Here is an 18,072-nt window from a genome sequence, read left to right on the forward strand (position 1 = left end):
GGGCCTCCTCCACACTCCACTGCTACAAGGGAAACCTTGTCCTTCGGCAGCAGCGGTTCAAGGGAGCACCACGCTTAGAAGGCCCCGTCAAAACCTCCTGTAGTACGAGGCCAGGCCCAGGAACTCTTCAGCGACGCTGGTCGGTGGGGGTGGGCCAGGCTCTGACAGCCCCCACCTTGTCCTCCATGGTGCTGATCCCCTCCTTCCCCACTCGGTGGCCCAAGAAGGACACCTTCTCTCCTCATGAAGTGCACTTCTCGGGGTGGAGCTTCAGACCTGCGGCAGCCACCTCTCTCCAGCACACGCCGTAGCGCCACCAGGGCTGACGTGGAAGAGGCTGCCATGGGCCAGGAGGTCATCGAGGTATACCAGACACTGCTTTCGGGGATGCCATCCAGCAACCCTGTCCATCAAACGCTTAAAAGTAGCTGGAGCGTTGCCACAGGCCAAAGCACAGACCTTGATACTGCCAGTGTCCTCTGTAGTGGAAACGCAAGTTTGCCTGGCCTTGGGAGAGGGGCACTCTGCCATAGCCACTGCGGAGGTCTATCAGTGGGGAGAACCAGGAGGACCCCTGATAAGAGAATTTTGTTCTCCAGGTTCATAAAACCCAATTTAATATATTACTCCAGTCTGCAAACCAGATTTTGTAAGATCCTGGTGAATGAAACAGAACGGAGGCCCAGCTAAATAGTCAAAAAGGTTTATTCACGGGAACGTTCTCAAGTCAAGAATACAAACAATTCATTTATACTGACCTTCTCATGCCCACACATTCAACACAACAGACGCACACACATACACCTACACCACATAAACACCAAACAGACGCACACACATAGCACACAAAGCCAGACGCACAACGATGTCCTGCTACCCAGCCGCCAGAGATTAGTGACCTTGTCCTTGAGACATACTCCCTGTTCTCTCGTCCCAAATCTCTAGTCAGGTCGGCACCAAGCTCAGACAGTCTGTGTTACTTACACCTACACACATTTATTGATTATGATTTTTATACATTCTAATCACTTCCATACAATTATATGTTTCAGGGTGGAATATTCTAGTCATTCAATGAACAGATAATTCTCACCTATCAACCCCCTAACCAGGTCCAGCGACTCATCGATACGTGGTATGGGGTATGAGTCCTTCCTGGTACCTCATTCAGCCGCCTGTAGTCTGCACAGAACCTCAGCTTGCCCCCCTTCTTCGGAACCATGGACGACTGGCGCCGCCCAGGGGCTGTCTGAGGGCCAATGAAGTCTGCCCACTGCATCTCCAACACAGCCCTTGTCTGCCGCCTCCTGGCGTGCCAGCGGGATACGGCGGGGACGCATCTTGATGGGTCGAGCATCACCTGTCGATCTACCAGCTGCACCGATGAGTCTGACCCACCTCTTCCTCACTCAGCACAAAGCTGTCTCTGAATTCAAACAGCAACTGCCACAACCGTTCCTGCTGCTCGGGGTCAAGACCAACACAGTTCCTCCCCCATATCTCCCTCACTGCAGACAGTGTCCTTTCCTCTCCCACCTGGGAGTAGCTGGCTGGGGGGCGCGGCCCGGGCTCACAGAGGGCTGTGTCGTGGAGGTAGCTGGGGGAATGTAACACACAGCCGTAGGTGACAGGGGGCTGGGGAAAAGTCACACACAGAGTGGGGGGGGGGGGGCAGCCATGAGTCTCTGCTGCTTTAACTGTTGGAGTAAAGAGTCTGTTGGGTTGAGTGAATGTGACACTAGGGGGGGGGCATGGTGACTTCCGGCCCTCCCTGGAAGTTCAGTGTCCCCCATTTGGGTCTAACTGGCAGCCTGTGTTCCTAAGAAAGTCCAACCCCAGTATACAAGGGTCCTGAACAGCCGCCACCCACACAGGAGGATGCACAGACCTGCCCCTACTGTCAGAGTCATTATTCCCTTCCCTTTCATGGGTGCCAGCTCACCTGTGACTGTGCGGAGCTGCACAGTTGTGGGCTCACACTGAGTCCAACCTGGCACAATATCTGGCCTCACCAGGGTTACTGTGGACCCAGTGACCACCAGGGCAGAGCAGGGCACCCCCTCCACAGTGACGGGGACATGACAAAAGTCCCCAACACAGTTCCGGCCCATCACAACAACAGGCTCCATCCGCTTGCCCTCGTCTGCTTCTGGGGGAAGTGGAGCCTTGCTTCCCCGTCTGTGCCGGTGGGCTCCTCCTGAAGAAGATGGTGGTTGGGATAGAAAGCCAGGGGTCCGCACTACCCGGTCTATGCGGACCCAGAGCCGTTTCCGTGAGCTCTGGGGGACATGGGGCAATCCCGGCGCAGATGACCTGGCTGGCCACAACACCAGCAGACCCCGRGACCAGGGCGTGTGTTTTGTGCCGCCTGTAGCGACACAGCACRAATGAGTTCTGTCATTTCAGCCACCCATGCASGCTTTTCTGGCTCCGGGCTGCTCTGCCCCCCAGCTTGCACAGAGGGTCTGTCTCCCTGCACCCCCACCAAAGCCCCAGCTGAAGCCCCAGCCCACACCAGCTCCCTCTCCAAGGCTATCTGCAATGACTCAGGATGAGCCAGCGCAGCTCCGTAGGAGAGAGCGCCTGTATGAGCTGATCCAGTGCTAGCTCGCTCTGCACGGAGGGGGGTATGTGAGCATATGCCCGCCGAGAGAGGCTCTCAATGTCATTAGCTAGCACCCGTAGAGGCTCTCCAGGCTGCYTGCRTCTATTACTCAGTTCGGAGCGCAGTAGCCCGGGCTGTACACACTGTCCATAGCGCCTCCTCAGTGCTCCCACTAAAGCACCATAATCACGTCTGTCCTCGGGGCTAATCAATATCAAACAGGCCAGAGCATCATCCGTGAGGCATAAAGCCAACTGCAGTGCCCTATCTTCATTCGACCACCCCCTAAAATGAGCTAACAGTTCAAACTGAGCATGAAAAGCTTCCCAATCCGCCTTACCGGAATACTTTGGGGTCTTAACAGCTACGGACGCAGCCGGGAACTGGGCGCCGCCATATTTACCCTTCTTTTTCAAAACCTCTGCAATCCACCCTGGCATGCTGTCAATTAACTTCTCTAGGGTAGGGGGCAGCATTCGGAATTTTGGATGAAAAGCATGCCCAAATTAAACTGCCTGCTTCTCGGGCCCAGAAGATATGATATGCATATAACTGGTAGATTTGGATAGAAAACACTCAAACGTTTCCAAAACTGTTAAAATAGTGTCTGTGAGTATAACATAACTGATTTGGCAGGCGAAAACCTGAGAAAATCAATTCGGGAAGTAGTTTTCTTTTTGGTTTTGTAGTTTTCTATTCAATGCCATTACAGTATCCATTGACTTAGGACTCAAATTGCAGTTCCTATGCCTTCCACTAGATGTCAACAGTCTTTAGAAAGTGTTTCAGGCTTGTATTCTGAAAAATGAGGAAGTAAGAGCAGTCTGAATGAGTGGACCCTAAAGTGTCACAGAGCTTTTTCATGCGCGCGACCGAGAGAGTACCTTTCTTGTTTACCTTTTATATTGACGACGTTATTGTCCGGTTGAAATATTATCGATTACTAAGGCTAAAAACAACCTGAGGATTGAATATAAACATCGTTTGACAAGTTTCTATGAACTTTACGGATACAATTTGAACATTTATTGAGTAAATGAATGTCTGCTGAGTGCAACCATATRAAGATCATCAAAGGTAAGGGATTAATTTTATCTCTATTTCTGATTTGTGTAACTCTTCTACTTGGCTGGTTACTGTTTGTAGTGATTGGTCTGCTGGGCTATGTTCTCAAATAATCGTAAGGTATGCTTTCGCCGTAAAGCATTTTTTAAATCTGACACCGTGGTTGGATTCACAATAAGTTCATCTTTAAACCTATGTAAAATATGTTTTGTTTTCTGAATTTTAAAAATGAGTATTCTGTATTTGAATTTGGCGCCCAGCAGTTTCACTGGCTGTTGTTGAGGTGGGACGCTAACGTCTCACGTACCCAAGAGAGGTTAACTTCTGGGCCTCATCCTGACTGATGGCAGCCCATTCTTGCAAATCAATGCTTGGAGTTTGTCAGAATTTGTGGTGTTTTGTTTGTCCACCCGCCTCTTGAGGATTACCACAAGTTCTCAATGGGATTAAGGTCTGGGGATTTTCCTGGCCATGGACCCAAAATATCGATGTTTTGTTCCCCGATCCACTTAGTTATCACTTTTGCCTTATGGCAAGGTGCTCCATCATGCTGGAAAAGGCATTGTTCGTCACCAAACTGTTCCTGGATGGTTGGGAGAAGTTGCTCTCGGAGGAAGTGTTGGTACCATTCTTTTATTCATGGCTGTGTTCTTAGGCAAWATTGTGAGTGAGCCCACTCCCTTGGATGAGAAGCAACCCCACACATGAATGGTCTCAAGATGCTTTACTGTTGGCATGACACAGGACTGATGGTAGCGCTCACCTTGTCTTCTCCGGGCAAGCTTTTTTCCGGATGCACCAAACAATAGGAAAGGGGATTCATCAGAGAAAATGACTTTACCCCAGTCCTCAGCAGTCCAATCCCTGTACCTTTTGCAGAATATCAGTCTGTCCCTGATGTTTTTCCTGGAGGGAAGTGGCTTCTTTGCTGCCCTTCTTGACACCAGGCCATCCTCCAAAAGTCTTCGCCTCACTGTGCGTGCAGATGCACTCACGCCTGCTGCCATTCCTGAGCAAGCTCTGTACTGGTGGTGCCCCGATCCCGCAGCTGAATCAAATTTAGGAGACGGTCCTGGCGCTTGCTGGACTTTCTTGGGCGCCCTGAAGCCTTCTTCACAACAATTGAACCACTCTCCTTAAAGTTCTTGATGATCCGATAAATGGTTGATTTAGGTGCAATCTTACTGGCAGCAATATCCTTGCCCGTGAAGCCCTTTTTGTGCAAAGCAATGATGACGGCACGTGTTCCCTTGCAGGTAACCATGGTTGACAGAGGAAGAACAATGATTCCAAGCACCACCCCTCCTTTTGAAGCTTTCCAGTCTGTTAATCAAACTCAATCAGCATGACAGAGGGATCTCCAGCCTTGTCCTCGTCAACATTCACACCTGTGTTAACGAGAGAATCACTGACATATGTCAGCTGGTCTTTTGTGCAGGGCTGAAATGCAGTGGAAATGTTTTTGGGGATTCAGTCATTTGCATGGCAAAGAGGGACTTTGCAATTAATTGCAATTCATCTGATCACTCTTCATAACATTCTGGAGCATATGCAAATTGCCATCATACAAACTGAGGCAGTACTGTTTGCAAGTTGTCATCAAGGCAAAAGGTGGCTATTTGAAGAATCTCAAATATAAAATATAAACTCAGCAAAAAAATAAATGTACCTTTTTCAGGATCCAAATAACTTCACAGATCTTTCATTGTAAAGGGTTTAAACACTGTTTCCCATGCTTGTTCAATGAACAATAAACAATTAATGAACATGCACCTGTGGAACAGTCGTTAAGACACTAACAGCTTAGACGGTAGGAAATTAAGGTCACAGTTATGAAAACTTAGGACACTAAAGAGGCCTTTCTACTGACTACTGAAAAACACCAAAGAAAGATGCCCAGGGTCCCTGCTCATGTGTGTGAACGTGCCTTAGACATGCTGCAAGTGGCCAGGGCAATAAATTGCAATGTCCGTACTGTGAGACGCCTAAAACAGCGCTACAGGGAGACAGGACGGACAGCTGATCGTCCTCGCAGTGGCAGACCACGTGTAACAACAACTGCACAGGATCGGTACATCTGAACATCAACCTGCGGGACAGGTACACGATGGCAACAACACAACTGCCGAGTTACACCAGGAATGCACAATCCCTCCACCAGTGCTCAGACTGTCCACAATAGGCTGAGAGAGGCTGGACTGAGGCTTGTAGGCGTGTTGTAAGGCAGGTCTCACCAGACATCACGGCAACAACGTCGCCTATGGGCACAAACCACCGTCGCTGAAAAGACAAGACTGGCAAAAAGTGCTCTTCACTGACGAGTCGCGCGTTTTGTCTCACCAGGGGTGATGGTCGGATTCGCGTTTATTGTCGAAGGAATGAGCGTTACACTGAGGCGCTGTACTCTGGAACGGGATCGATTTGGAAGGTGGAGGGTCCATCATGGTCTGGGCGGTATGTCACAGCATCATCGGACTGAGCTTGTTGTCATTGCAGGCAATCTCAACGCTGTGCGTTACAGGGAAGACATCCTCCTCCCTCATGTGATACCCTTCCTGCAGGCTCATCCTGACATGACCCTCCAGCATGAAATGCCACCAGCCATACTGCTCGTTCTGTGCGTGATTTCCTGCAGACAGGAATGTCAGTGTTCTTGCCATGGCCAGCGAAGAGCCCGGATCTCAATCCCATTGAGCACGTCTGAGACCTGTTGGATCGGAGGGTGAGGGCTAGGGCCATTCCCTCCAGAAATGTCCGGGAACTTGCAGGTGCCTTGGTGGAAGAGTGGGGTAACATCTCACAGCAAGAACTGGCAAATCTGGTGCTGTCCATGAGGAGGAGATGCACTGCAGTACTTAATGCAGCTGGTGGCCACACCAGATACTGACTGTTACTTTTGATTTTAACCCCCCCTTTGTTCAGGGACACATTATTCAATTTCTGTTAGTCACATGTCTGTGGAACTTGTTCAGTTTATGTCTTCTTGTTGAATGTTGTTATGTTCATAAAAATATTTACACATGTTAAGTTTGCTGAAAATAAATGCAGTTGACAGTGAGAGGACGTTTCTTTTTTTGCTGAGTTTATTTGTTGAACACTTTTTGGTTACTACATGATTCCATATGTGTCATTTCATAGTTTTGATGTCACTATTATTGTACAATGTAGAAAATAGTAAAAATAAAGAAAAACCCTTGAATGAGTAGGTGTGTCCTAACTTTTGACTGGTACTGTATATATTTACAACCATCATGCTGTTAGCAAGAAAGTTAGGAGTTAAGTAAAAAATAGATTTCTAAAATGTAACAAACTTAGTCTGTTTTTGCTATATATACTGTATATTCAGATTTTCACATAAAATATTTTAAACTCCTGAAAAGTTCCATATTGGATAACGTAGCATGATTATAAAACATATAAAGCCAATAAATCCTTAACTCAGCACCAGTGCAGTAGCTTTAACTTCTACAGCGCTATGTTTTTTACCAATTGATTGTGAAAGTAACAAAGGAAACGGCTCAGCGAAATGGCTCGGTCACTTGACTGTCATTAACTATTCTTGAGGTAGCGTGGGTGTAAGGAAGACCAAAGTACAAGTGCAGGGTCAGCTTGTACTTTGTCAGCTTGGTTATAGGGCTGGTTATAGGGCTGGGGTGAGAGTCCATAGAGCCGATGCTAACAGAGCAAAGTCAGGACCAGTGTTAGTACCAGACCCAGACCAGGACAGGGCAGGTGGTGAGAGGCCAGGCCTGTGGCCCCACTGTCCAGCTGTAACTGGTACTGCACCAGGGTCCGGTGGTAGCCCCTCTCCTCAGACACACAGCTGTATGTTCCCTGCTGCTCAGGGCCCATGCTCTCTATTAGCAGGAGACACTGGTGCTCTGACCCTGTGGAGATGCACGGTGTTGCTGTGGTGTTGCCATGGTGCCTCCAGCTGTACTCAGCGTGGCTGGACAAGGTTGGGCAATGGAGGAAGTACTTTGAAGATTGAGAAACTCTGATTCCATCTGCAGCGTAACCTGATGACCTTAGAAAGTAAACTAAGAGCAAAACATAGCTTTTTAGACTTCCATAGCTAACCATTGTGGATGGTTTCCATCCTTTACTATAGTAGATGGTCATAATAAATGGTTTTGTATTTATACAAGGATGGCTGTAACACTACACACCTTTACTTGCAGTAACTCCTCTGGATATGTTGCTGCATACCTGATGGTTCCCGTTCTCCACATCCTGAATTGTATTACTGTATAAAGACAAGCACATACGAGTTAAGGAGTCTCAACCAGAAACTCAAACAGCAAATAGTGAATGTCTCTTTTCTCTCAGAGGTTGCTCATTCCTGTCTATGGGACAGTAGAGTGTCTACCTTGTGGTTGGCAGTGATAGTTATTTGAAACTGCAAAGATGAACTGAAAACACATGGTATCACACCAACAGAGCATAGAGCATTTGACTACACAACAGGTAGTGTGTAGTATCGTGTGTGTGTAGCATGTGTGCATGTGTTGGGGAAGTGTAGAGGAGGAAGTGTAGTATACTTTTAACAGCAGGTGAGGATCAGAGTGAGGAAGTGAGAACTTTTTCCACTGACACACACTGCAGACAGACTTGTATGTTACGTTTAATCAAATGAAGTATATTTTGTTTGCTTTTATGGCCTCTATCTGACACCATATTTGTTTGAAGTATATTTTGTTTGTTTTCATGGCCTCATCTGACACCACATTTGTTTGAAAAGGGCCATGTTTGTTTACATAATTCTGGAAAAACTGGCTCTGGCCATGTTGAGCTGAACTGATGGAAAATAAGGTCTAGCATAATGGCCAAAATAATGCACCACTCTATATTAGCATTTTTGACAAACACTATGAAGTGTTCCAAATAAACTGTATAAGGCTGACAGGAAACCGCAGAGAGGAAACCATTAATGAAAAATCTATTTTTGAATCACTACCATTAAATATCTATACAGCGGATGCTATAAGATGAAACCAGGTTGTGTTTGGTCTTACTTTGTAGCTGTGGTGCAGTGATGGCCGTCCCAGCCACAGTAAGGGTCTCTGGCCAGGACACAGTCTTCACACTGGGCTCCATACTGCTCACAGCTGCCCAGGTCAATCTGAACCAGCTCTCTGCTGGAGCCCACATACAGCTTCCCCTGGAACACAACACCACAAGAACATTAGTACACTCTTTGTCAAAAGAGTACTGTAGGAAGTACTCAAACAATGACTGTTGACTACAGAAGAAAGTTACTGATTTACAATAAGAACACCACTTCTTTCACAATATTATTATAGAGATATAAATATAGTTGTTATGGTTGAATTTGTTCCTGTCTATTGTCCCTCTCATCCCGTTCAGACCTCTGGGGCGTATTGTCGTCGGATTTTAGAAACCACCTTCCGATGTGGGCGCATTGGAGATGGATCTAACGTTAGCAACAGCCTACAACATTCTGTGTATTTGAATAAGGCATGCGATTTMAAACCTGTGGCCAATACTTATCATAAAACTAAATCCACAATGCCGTCAAATGATATGCATATGGAATGCCTTTTAAGGACAAGAACATCTGTGGTTGAATCATCAAACGTTCAGCCATGATCAAATAACTGATCAACGTGTTAAAACATGGTTTGAAAGGGATCTCTTTGACTATTGTCTATTCCACTCCATGTTTCATTACTACCACTGTTGGATCTGTGGGTAGATTTCCGTGTGGGCTGTGTTCCTTGACTCACCGTGGAGGAGTGCAACATCATACTGAGGATGTGTGCTCTGTAGTTAAAAGGTTGTAACTCAGCGATGATGAAGGCATGACCATCCCTCTCCAGAACCTTATGAATCCCTCCATTCCCTAGTGTAGACACACGCACGCACACACACACAACACACACCACACACACACACACACACACACACCACACACACACACACACACACACACACACACACACACACACACACACACACACACACACAGTGTCAAACAGCAGTTATCGATCATTGAGGATATGAGTGAGAGTCAAACATTACAAAAAAAAGGTGTGTGTAAGAAATGTCAACACAGTCATTTAAGCATAACACACAATAGTTCATGTTTCATCATAATGTTGAGACATCCTCCAGTCATATTACACCACCCACAGTACAGATGCATGGTGATGCATAGACTCACCCTAAGGACACATATCTATGAGTATCTATGACTATTGCTACAGTAATGCTTCTGATACTGTACGTCAATTACATTCATCAGTCTCATGTTTGGATTGTACTTCTCTGACACTAACCACAACCTACAAACTGTTGTGCAAGCGTGAATCTCAAGTTAGGGTTGTTTGAATAAGTCTGTGTGTGCCAATGATGGGAAATGAACTGCATCTCTGGTTTCCCAGCACAGTGTGATAAGAGTATACTTCTGCTTAGTTCTCTTTTTAAACTTAAAAATAAACCGCTCAGACAGACCTTTTTTTCACCTTACAAAAGATCACTTTACACCCATGTACGGTCAATAGTATTTCAACCTTCTGGAAGCCTCTGTCTCTTAAAACTGGTGTGAGTATAAGATGGAAACGTTCTCATCTCATCTACATTCCTATAAATATGCTGTACGTATACACAATACGGCTCCCTATCATCACTTGCTGCTGGGTCATAAGAGGTCTATGTTAAAGGTCTCCAAACATAAGCTTTCCCGTCATTCCTTTCAGACTGATCATATCTGATTCATCGTCTAGAGATCAAAACTTCTCACCTAGAGACAGAAACAGTACATTCCCTTTGCCTTGGACTCTGTCCACGATGATGTGGTGATAATAGTGGCGAGTGACCAGGAGAGGCCTACTGGTGACCCACTCCTCCATCTCTGAAAACGTGTTCACCATCTTCAGGACTTCCATGGGGAGTTTAGTACTGTCTTTAACACACTACAAGAGGATGGACACTTTTATGTATACTTCAACATACGAAGACATACACAGAATACAGTCCAATATAGTAGACATACAGAGTAAAGGAGTAGAGCTGACCAGAAAGTCATATTGTTGAGCATACCTCCCCAGGTCGTGGGCTTGGAACAGACCCTGTGTGTCCCTTGAAGTTGGAGGTGTTAAAGATGCGGTCAATATCTTCTACGGTGTAGACACATACAGCACTCATACCCCTAGGGGCAGACACAGAGCTTAGCAAGTTTCAACTACCCCCTTACTAAAGATCTCTTTCACAATGTTTCACAACATCCGCTTTCAGTTCAGAGAAACAGCTGACTCTCAAGATCAGAAAAGGGGAGAGGGGAAGCACAACCCAAACTTCCATGGTGATAAGAACAAAACAAAGACTACGACATTTTGGTTTTCTTAATGGTTGTGTCACATTCAGTTTTATGTTTTTTCTCTTTCAAATTTGATTTATTTTCTTAACGGCACTGCAACTTCATGTCATAAACTGTACTATGAGTCCCTGCTATCAGCTCCCGTTGTGTTGTTATTGCTGATTTGTGTATGTTACTAAGGTCCATTCTGATCTATCTACAGTATGGCGTCCTACCAGCCATTCCTGAAGAGTGCATAGACCCTGGTATCCTGCCACCTCTCTGCCAGAACACTGTTCACGTCCACTAGCTGGGTGAAGGACAGCCTGCTGTCATGGTCTCCACAGAAGAGCCTGGCACTCAGCTTGGAGGTCCACCTGAACTGCAGATAGCTCTTAGGTCCTCCACGATCAGCCTGGAACACACATGCAACCACAGACATGCTAAGATAATCACAGTGGGTAGTGTTAGTCTTAATTAAGGGCTTAAATGGGCAGAAATGGAGTGGTACCGTATATGAAAGAGCTACAAAAATGTTCTGAACTAAACTGCAACACTGGTGATTACATACAGTGCAGGCATGATTCATGTTCTACAGTATGTAGTGCTTACCAGTGGAGGCTGCTGGGGAGAACGGCTCATAATAATGGCCGGATCGAAGCAAATGGAATGGCATTAAAACACCTGGAAACCACATGTTTGATATATTTAATAGCATTCCACTGATTCCACTGCAGTTATTACCACGAGCCTGTCCTCCCCAATTAAGGTGCCACCAACCTCCTGTGGTGCTTACCATGCAGACTTGAGCAACCCGRGGAACCCAGAGATCAGAGTCTAAACTCGGGTCTCGGATCTTCTCTATGTAGAAAGCATATAGTCTGTCCTGCAGACGATCCTCTCTCTGCCCGCTAGCCACCAAACTCACATATCTCTGTTCTAAGGAAAAGAACAGGAGGAATAATGACAGTCCATGAACAGTCTGATCAGATATACAGTACTACGCAAAACAATGTCAGGCCATGTCTTGTTCTCTCGCCCTGTTCCATACCTGTTCCACTGTCCATTTCTGTCCATAGCCTGTTCTTCCCAAACCTGTTGATCCCCACGGAACCCTCTGTGCCTGAGTGAGTGGTGTAGAACTCCTCTACCTCAGAAGAAACTGGAGACACAACACATTAGCTCAATAACCACTCATGAACATTAGGTCTTATTATAGAGTAATGTTTTCCAATTAGACATTTTCCTCACCAATGAGAAGCGACGGGTCTCTTTCATTTATGTGTTGACCAATGTCTTGGATGCCCTTGGATGGAGTGCAGTTAAACGGGTCGTCTGATGGGTTCTACAGTGGAATCGTTTTGTGTTAACACGCCAATGGCAAAATGGTACCATGAAAAGTCATGTATACTTATATAATGAAAAGTATTTCCCATACCATGTAACAGCACAATGTGTGTTGTTGTCTATTGGTTCCACACAGGAACAGTTGGTTTGGATCTTTAGTCATGTGTAAAACAGTGATGTTATAGTGACAGTCCTGAAGGCCAAAACAGAACTGTGTTACATGGTTGTAAACACAATATGTGCAGCTTTAGTAATGAACTATGCTATAAAACCAACATCCTCTCATCTTTTCAGATACTCACTGGTGATGTGGAATCTTTACTTCTACATCCCTCTCGAAACACAGGACTCTGCAAAGGCAATCATTAAAAAGATTGTACAGGTACAGATGTAGGATCTTCATTTGAGCGAGTTTAATACAACAGAACATGTGGATTATAATTAATGGACATTTTTTGTAGGCATTGATACATTTTCGTTAGGGTAAATCAAGTGACATTTTAAAGTGGATATTACAAACTTTAAAAGCCTTCTTAAACATTGAATAAACTACAAGTTTGCATTTCTTGCTGTGCAGCAACAAAATAGTGATCAAAGTAAGATCCTACATCTGTACATGTAGAGTACAATGTTCAATACATCCATTTCAACACAATCTAGTCCACAGCATGTAAGAGGGGAAGGACTGTTTAGCTAAATATTGAATGTAAAAATATAAATATCCCTCCCTCTGTTATTACCATCATCTACATTACAGCAACTGTATTGGACAATCCTACTTAGAGCACAACCTGAATAGAGCTAAATCAATATAAAGCAGCACAATACTACACAAGTAAGGTTTGCAGTAAGGGTATGTAACTCAGTCATACTACCATTCTAGAGGTATTAGAACTGTGGAAATTTGCCTGGAACAGGTTTATGTGGCCTGTAGCATATACTATGTTGTCCTGAGGGCCCTGTAGGAGCTCTATGTGGCTGTTATTCCCAGACAGTTGGATTCTTAGGAAGCTCACATCTGAGAACACAGAGATATAAATCATTAAGCAAACATATGACTGGACTGGATATGTGTTCATGCAAAAACTGTGCTCATTGAGATTACACTCTGGAACTAGGATAACTTCTTGGAAACCATGATTGATCCTTATGACGGACCAGGTGAAAGCTATGTCATGGAAAGAGCAGGTGTTCCTAATGTTTTGTACACACAGTGTATACTGACATTGCCAGAGTTAAATAAAAGAAGGTACCCAGTGACCGAATTTGAATAGGGTTAATGATTCACGTTGTGCGAGATGAGTTTATCATTCTAACTTTACCGTAGCATAGCATATTTCCATATTATATTAAGGATAGGCCTACTGTCCTTTTATCGCACCACTGTGAAGGGCTGTATGATATCTCATGGACATTCCTCATTAAATATGTTCAAGCTCAGTATTAATGTAGGCTTGTATGAGTATGAATAGTTTATGTTCCTTACCAGAGTTGGCTAATGACAAAGGTATGAAATATGGTTCATGTTCTTGTACTTTTGGAGAAGCGCAAAAAGGATCCTACTCTCTTTCATTTCTCTCCCTTGAATCGGAACGGTACTATGTCAGAATGTGGACAGCCAGAGCCCGTCACAGTATACCTCAATCCAGGGATGGAATATATCGTTGTACTTCTAATCATCATGAAATGATGAAAAGTGAATCGGGAAGATTGAAATACTGTTCATTTTTTATTAAACTGCCATTAGGCAAGCTAATGCTAAAGCAACCCATTGGATTCAACAACACTTCCGGTAGGTACTCACCCCAACTCTAGGCGTTGCACTTTCAATGGGCTGCTATTGCATTAGCTTGCCTAGCATGCTGGTGAAAACGTCAGTTTAATTAAAAACAAGCAGTATTTAAATCTTCTCGATTCGGGATGATTATGAGTACAACGACATATTCCATCCCTGGATTGAGGTATGTTTTCACATTCCGGCATAGCACCACAGAGTTTCTAAACCCAGAGACCCAACATTGCTAGACTTCCGGGAACGTTTGCGAAACAGACCGAGCAGACCAGGCCGGGGTTTGAGAAGTCAATGAGAGAAGTGAAATGTCTTTAAGTATTTGAATATGTTATTATTCCAACCATGTGAAAGTGACAAAATAACACATTTTAATTTCAGTCAAAAACAACTGTATATCGAAGGAGTGCCTTTGATTTGATGGCCTGCATGAGCTTAGCTAGCCAACGTCTCCATGACATCGCCTACAAGTGTGATCTGGGATTTCTATTGGAGAAGCAGTTCCTGCCTATCTTCAGACAGTACTATTAGAGATAGAACAATGAGACAGATATTTCACTGGATGTATAAATGTGAAGCTTCCGCTTGGTGTTTCAACTCACTACCGAAGCCCCGTTGCCTGCAGTGTGAGAAGATGGAACGAGATAGATTTTGGCATACATTCTGTTAATTTTCTCATCGATGAAACATTTGATTTCAATACAATTTTCTGTTCCCAAAACTACAATATGTTATGAACAGAGTGGACTAAGTTTTGTATTTTTTTTCAAATGTAACCTTTATTTAACTAGGCAAGCCAGTTAAGAACACACTCTTATTTACAAAGATGCCTACGGATGACACTGGGCCAATAGTGCGCAGCCCTATGGGACTCCCAAACACGGCCGTTTGTGATAACTTTAAAAGCAGCCAACTTTAAAAGCAGCTCAGCATATGTGGGAGCTCCTTCAAGACTATTGGAAAAGCATTCCTCATGAAGCTGGTTGAGAGAATGTCAAGAGTGTGCAAAGCTGTCATCAAGGCAAAGGGTGGCTACTTGGAAGAATCTCAAATATAAAATATATTTTGATTTGTTTAACACTTTTTTGGTTACTACATGATTCCATATGTATTATTTCAAAGTTTTGATGTCTTCACTATTATTCTACAATGTAGAAAATAGTAAAAATAAAGAAAAACCCTGGAATGAATACGTGTATCCAAACTCTTAACTGGTACTGTACTTAAGTATCAAACGTAAATGTAGTTGCTAAAATATACTTAACTATCAAAAGGAAAGGGAAAAGTATGAATAATACAAAATTCCTTATATTAATCAAACCAGGCGGCACAATTTTTACATGTATTTTTATTTATGGATAGCCAGGGTCACACTCCAACACTTAGACACAATTTACAAACAAAGCATTTGTGTTTAGTGAGTCCGCCAGATCAGAGGCAGTAGGGATGACCAGGGATGTTCTCTTGATAAGTGTGTGAATTTGACTTTTGTCTGTCCTGCAAAGCATTCAAAATGTAACGAGTGCTTTTGGGTGTCAGGGAAAATATATGGAATAAAAAGTAAATACTTTTCTTTATGAATGTAGTGAAGTTAAATTTGTCAAAAATATAAATAGTGAAGTAAAGTACAGATACCCCAAAGTACTAGTAGTACTTTAAAGTATTTTTACATCACTGCAAAAAATCGCCATTGGTCTTGTGTAATCATACCAAACATAACATATATAATGTACTAATTTGAGTGTCCCGGATTTGCTTTTACTATGTTAAGTCTAGTCTATGAGAACAGCCTTGTCTTTGATAGCGCAGTTCCAAATCAAGATAGAGAAAGATAACTCAAAGAGAGTAGAGTCCTTTTGGCTATTGTGGACTTTTCCTCCAAATGGTTTAGTATTAAATATAAATCGACCCCTTTGGCTATTGTGGACTCAATACACTTTTAGTAGCTTTGAATATAAATCGACTCCTAATAGGCCTAATCATTCAACCCTGCTGTCGTCATTCAACACTTGTACTATTGATTTAAAAGAAAAAGCTTACTTTACCTTTGTCTGTCAATGTCACTCTCGGTTTGTGGGTAAGGGTCGAAGCTTTCAACGAAAATAACATTTGTCCTAAAAAGACGGCTAAGAGCGCGAGCGGACACATACTTTTCTGAGTCTAGGCTCTCCGCAATGAATTACTTGAAACTGTAGGCACGTTGATTTAGCATACAACACAGGGGTGGGGTCTGTATAAATACAGTCTGATCTTCCGTCTGGTCTTGTCTTCAATTTTCAATCAAGTACAGTAGCCTCAAAGTAGCTTAATTGTTCTGTTGGGAAACAGGCTCCACTCGGTAATATTTTTGATAGACTACGCATATTAGCCCATCTTCTGAGAAGGCTAGACTAGTCTAGACCAGGGGCTCTTAAACCTTTTCAGCCTGGGACCCAAATAAGAAATTCTGTGTTTTCCTGGGACCCAAACTTAGGAAAATATGCAACTATACATAAATATCATTACATTTCATTGCCCTTATGTCTAAAACAAATGCAACATAGACAACAATAAATAACAATKACATTAAATATGTATTAATGTTTATTTTCCCMCATTAAAAACACTTACATATCTGTCTAGGTTGGAACTGTTGCTGTTAAAATACAATAAATCATTTTCATTCTGAACTGGAATAAACGGATTGATCACATCACACAGATGAGTACCAGAACACACACAGGCTTTTTGATAGTGCAACCCTAAGTAACAGTACAGATGAAAAATGATCAGGCCTACTGTACATCTTACTGTAGAAATGATTGTTAAAAGAAAGTCTAGGTTGGAACTGTTGCTGTTAAAATACAATACATCGTTTTTATTCTGAACAGGAATTAAAAATGAACAACCCAGAACTGTGTGAGTGTTTGCCTCAAAAAGCATCTTGCTTCAATCAAGTGTATTCCAGTTAATAACAATTATTATTGTATTTTAACAGCAACAGTTCCAACCTAGACTCGTTTTCAACAATAATTTCATTTCTACAGTAAAATGTGCAGTAGGCCCTTTTCATTTTTCATCTTTGTCTGTACTGTTACTAGGATCAGTAGCTAGCTAGTTTTGGAGAATGTTAGCGATTAGCTGTGTACAAAGCCAGGGGATTGTTTGAAAGAGGAACTCACATCTACTACTATGAGTTAGTTAGTACTCCCTTATTTCTGCTTATCATCACCTGTTATAAAATGACAACAATGCCTTGCTAGCTGACTTACTTCTCCACTGTCGAAGCACTGTTTCCTGAAGCATTATTCCCGTTCTGAAATAACTCCCTGGGTTTACCATCATGGTGTGGATTTTTGGTCAGGGCGTGTCGTTTTATTAATTTGTTCGTTATGAGACTCATTACTAAGCACAAGCACCTTGTGGGCGCTCCTCGTTATAAATCTGTATGAAAGAGAGAGAAACTAATCGCTGTATATGCGTTTCATAACAATTGAGCTCAGTCAGAATTTGTGGCTAGCATGAGTCCATTTGATTACAGCGGTGAGTGAATGCGAATGRAAATGACAAGTCAGTGGCAGATAGCGCATCATCTGCTGCTGAACGACAGCGCTGCATCTCGTGTGTCGCTGAGTGATCTTCAAAAAAAACTGATCCGGTAAACCGCGAAGCACAAGCGCATCTCCCTCTCCCACTCGCGCAGCTGCCAAACTGAGCAGAGACCGCTGCTAAACAGAGAGCGCCCTGAACAGAGAGCGCAGATGCACCAAATCAATTCCAGTAATTAATGAAGTAATTATACATTTACACTGACACGTCGCGACCCACCATTAACAGGTCCGCGACCCCATACTTTAAGAAAGGCTGGTCTAGACTAAACAGTAGTATTTTACTCTCTTCCGACCCAGGTGCATAGAATATAATACATTAATTTAATTGGGGCAAATCTCTATCAAGTTTAAACTGGAA

General features: G+C 43.7%; 1 protein-coding gene across 1 annotated transcript; it reads right to left on the reverse strand.

Annotated features, from left to right (window-relative positions):
* Positions 1-6,877: 6,877 nt before the first annotated feature.
* LOC112073553 (semaphorin-7A) lies at positions 6,878-16,325 on the reverse strand. Its single transcript, XM_024140822.2, has 14 exons — positions 16,170-16,325; positions 13,211-13,353; positions 12,638-12,685; positions 12,427-12,528; positions 12,240-12,333; positions 12,040-12,150; positions 11,785-11,927; positions 11,225-11,403; positions 10,733-10,841; positions 10,434-10,605; positions 9,418-9,533; positions 8,686-8,831; positions 7,840-7,916; positions 6,878-7,710 (listed from the first exon to the last, which is right to left on the reverse strand). The coding sequence occupies exons 1-14, from the start codon at positions 16,270-16,272 to the stop codon at positions 7,346-7,348; spliced, it is 1,908 nt and encodes a 635-aa protein (XP_023996590.1). The 5' UTR covers positions 16,273-16,325; the 3' UTR covers positions 6,878-7,345.
* Between the last annotated feature and the right edge of the window lie 1,747 nt (positions 16,326-18,072).

Source organism: Salvelinus sp. IW2-2015, unplaced genomic scaffold (genome assembly GCF_002910315.2).
Source record: "Salvelinus sp. IW2-2015 unplaced genomic scaffold, ASM291031v2 Un_scaffold2291, whole genome shotgun sequence".
NCBI classification, from domain to species: Eukaryota; Metazoa; Chordata; class Actinopteri; order Salmoniformes; family Salmonidae; genus Salvelinus; species Salvelinus sp. IW2-2015.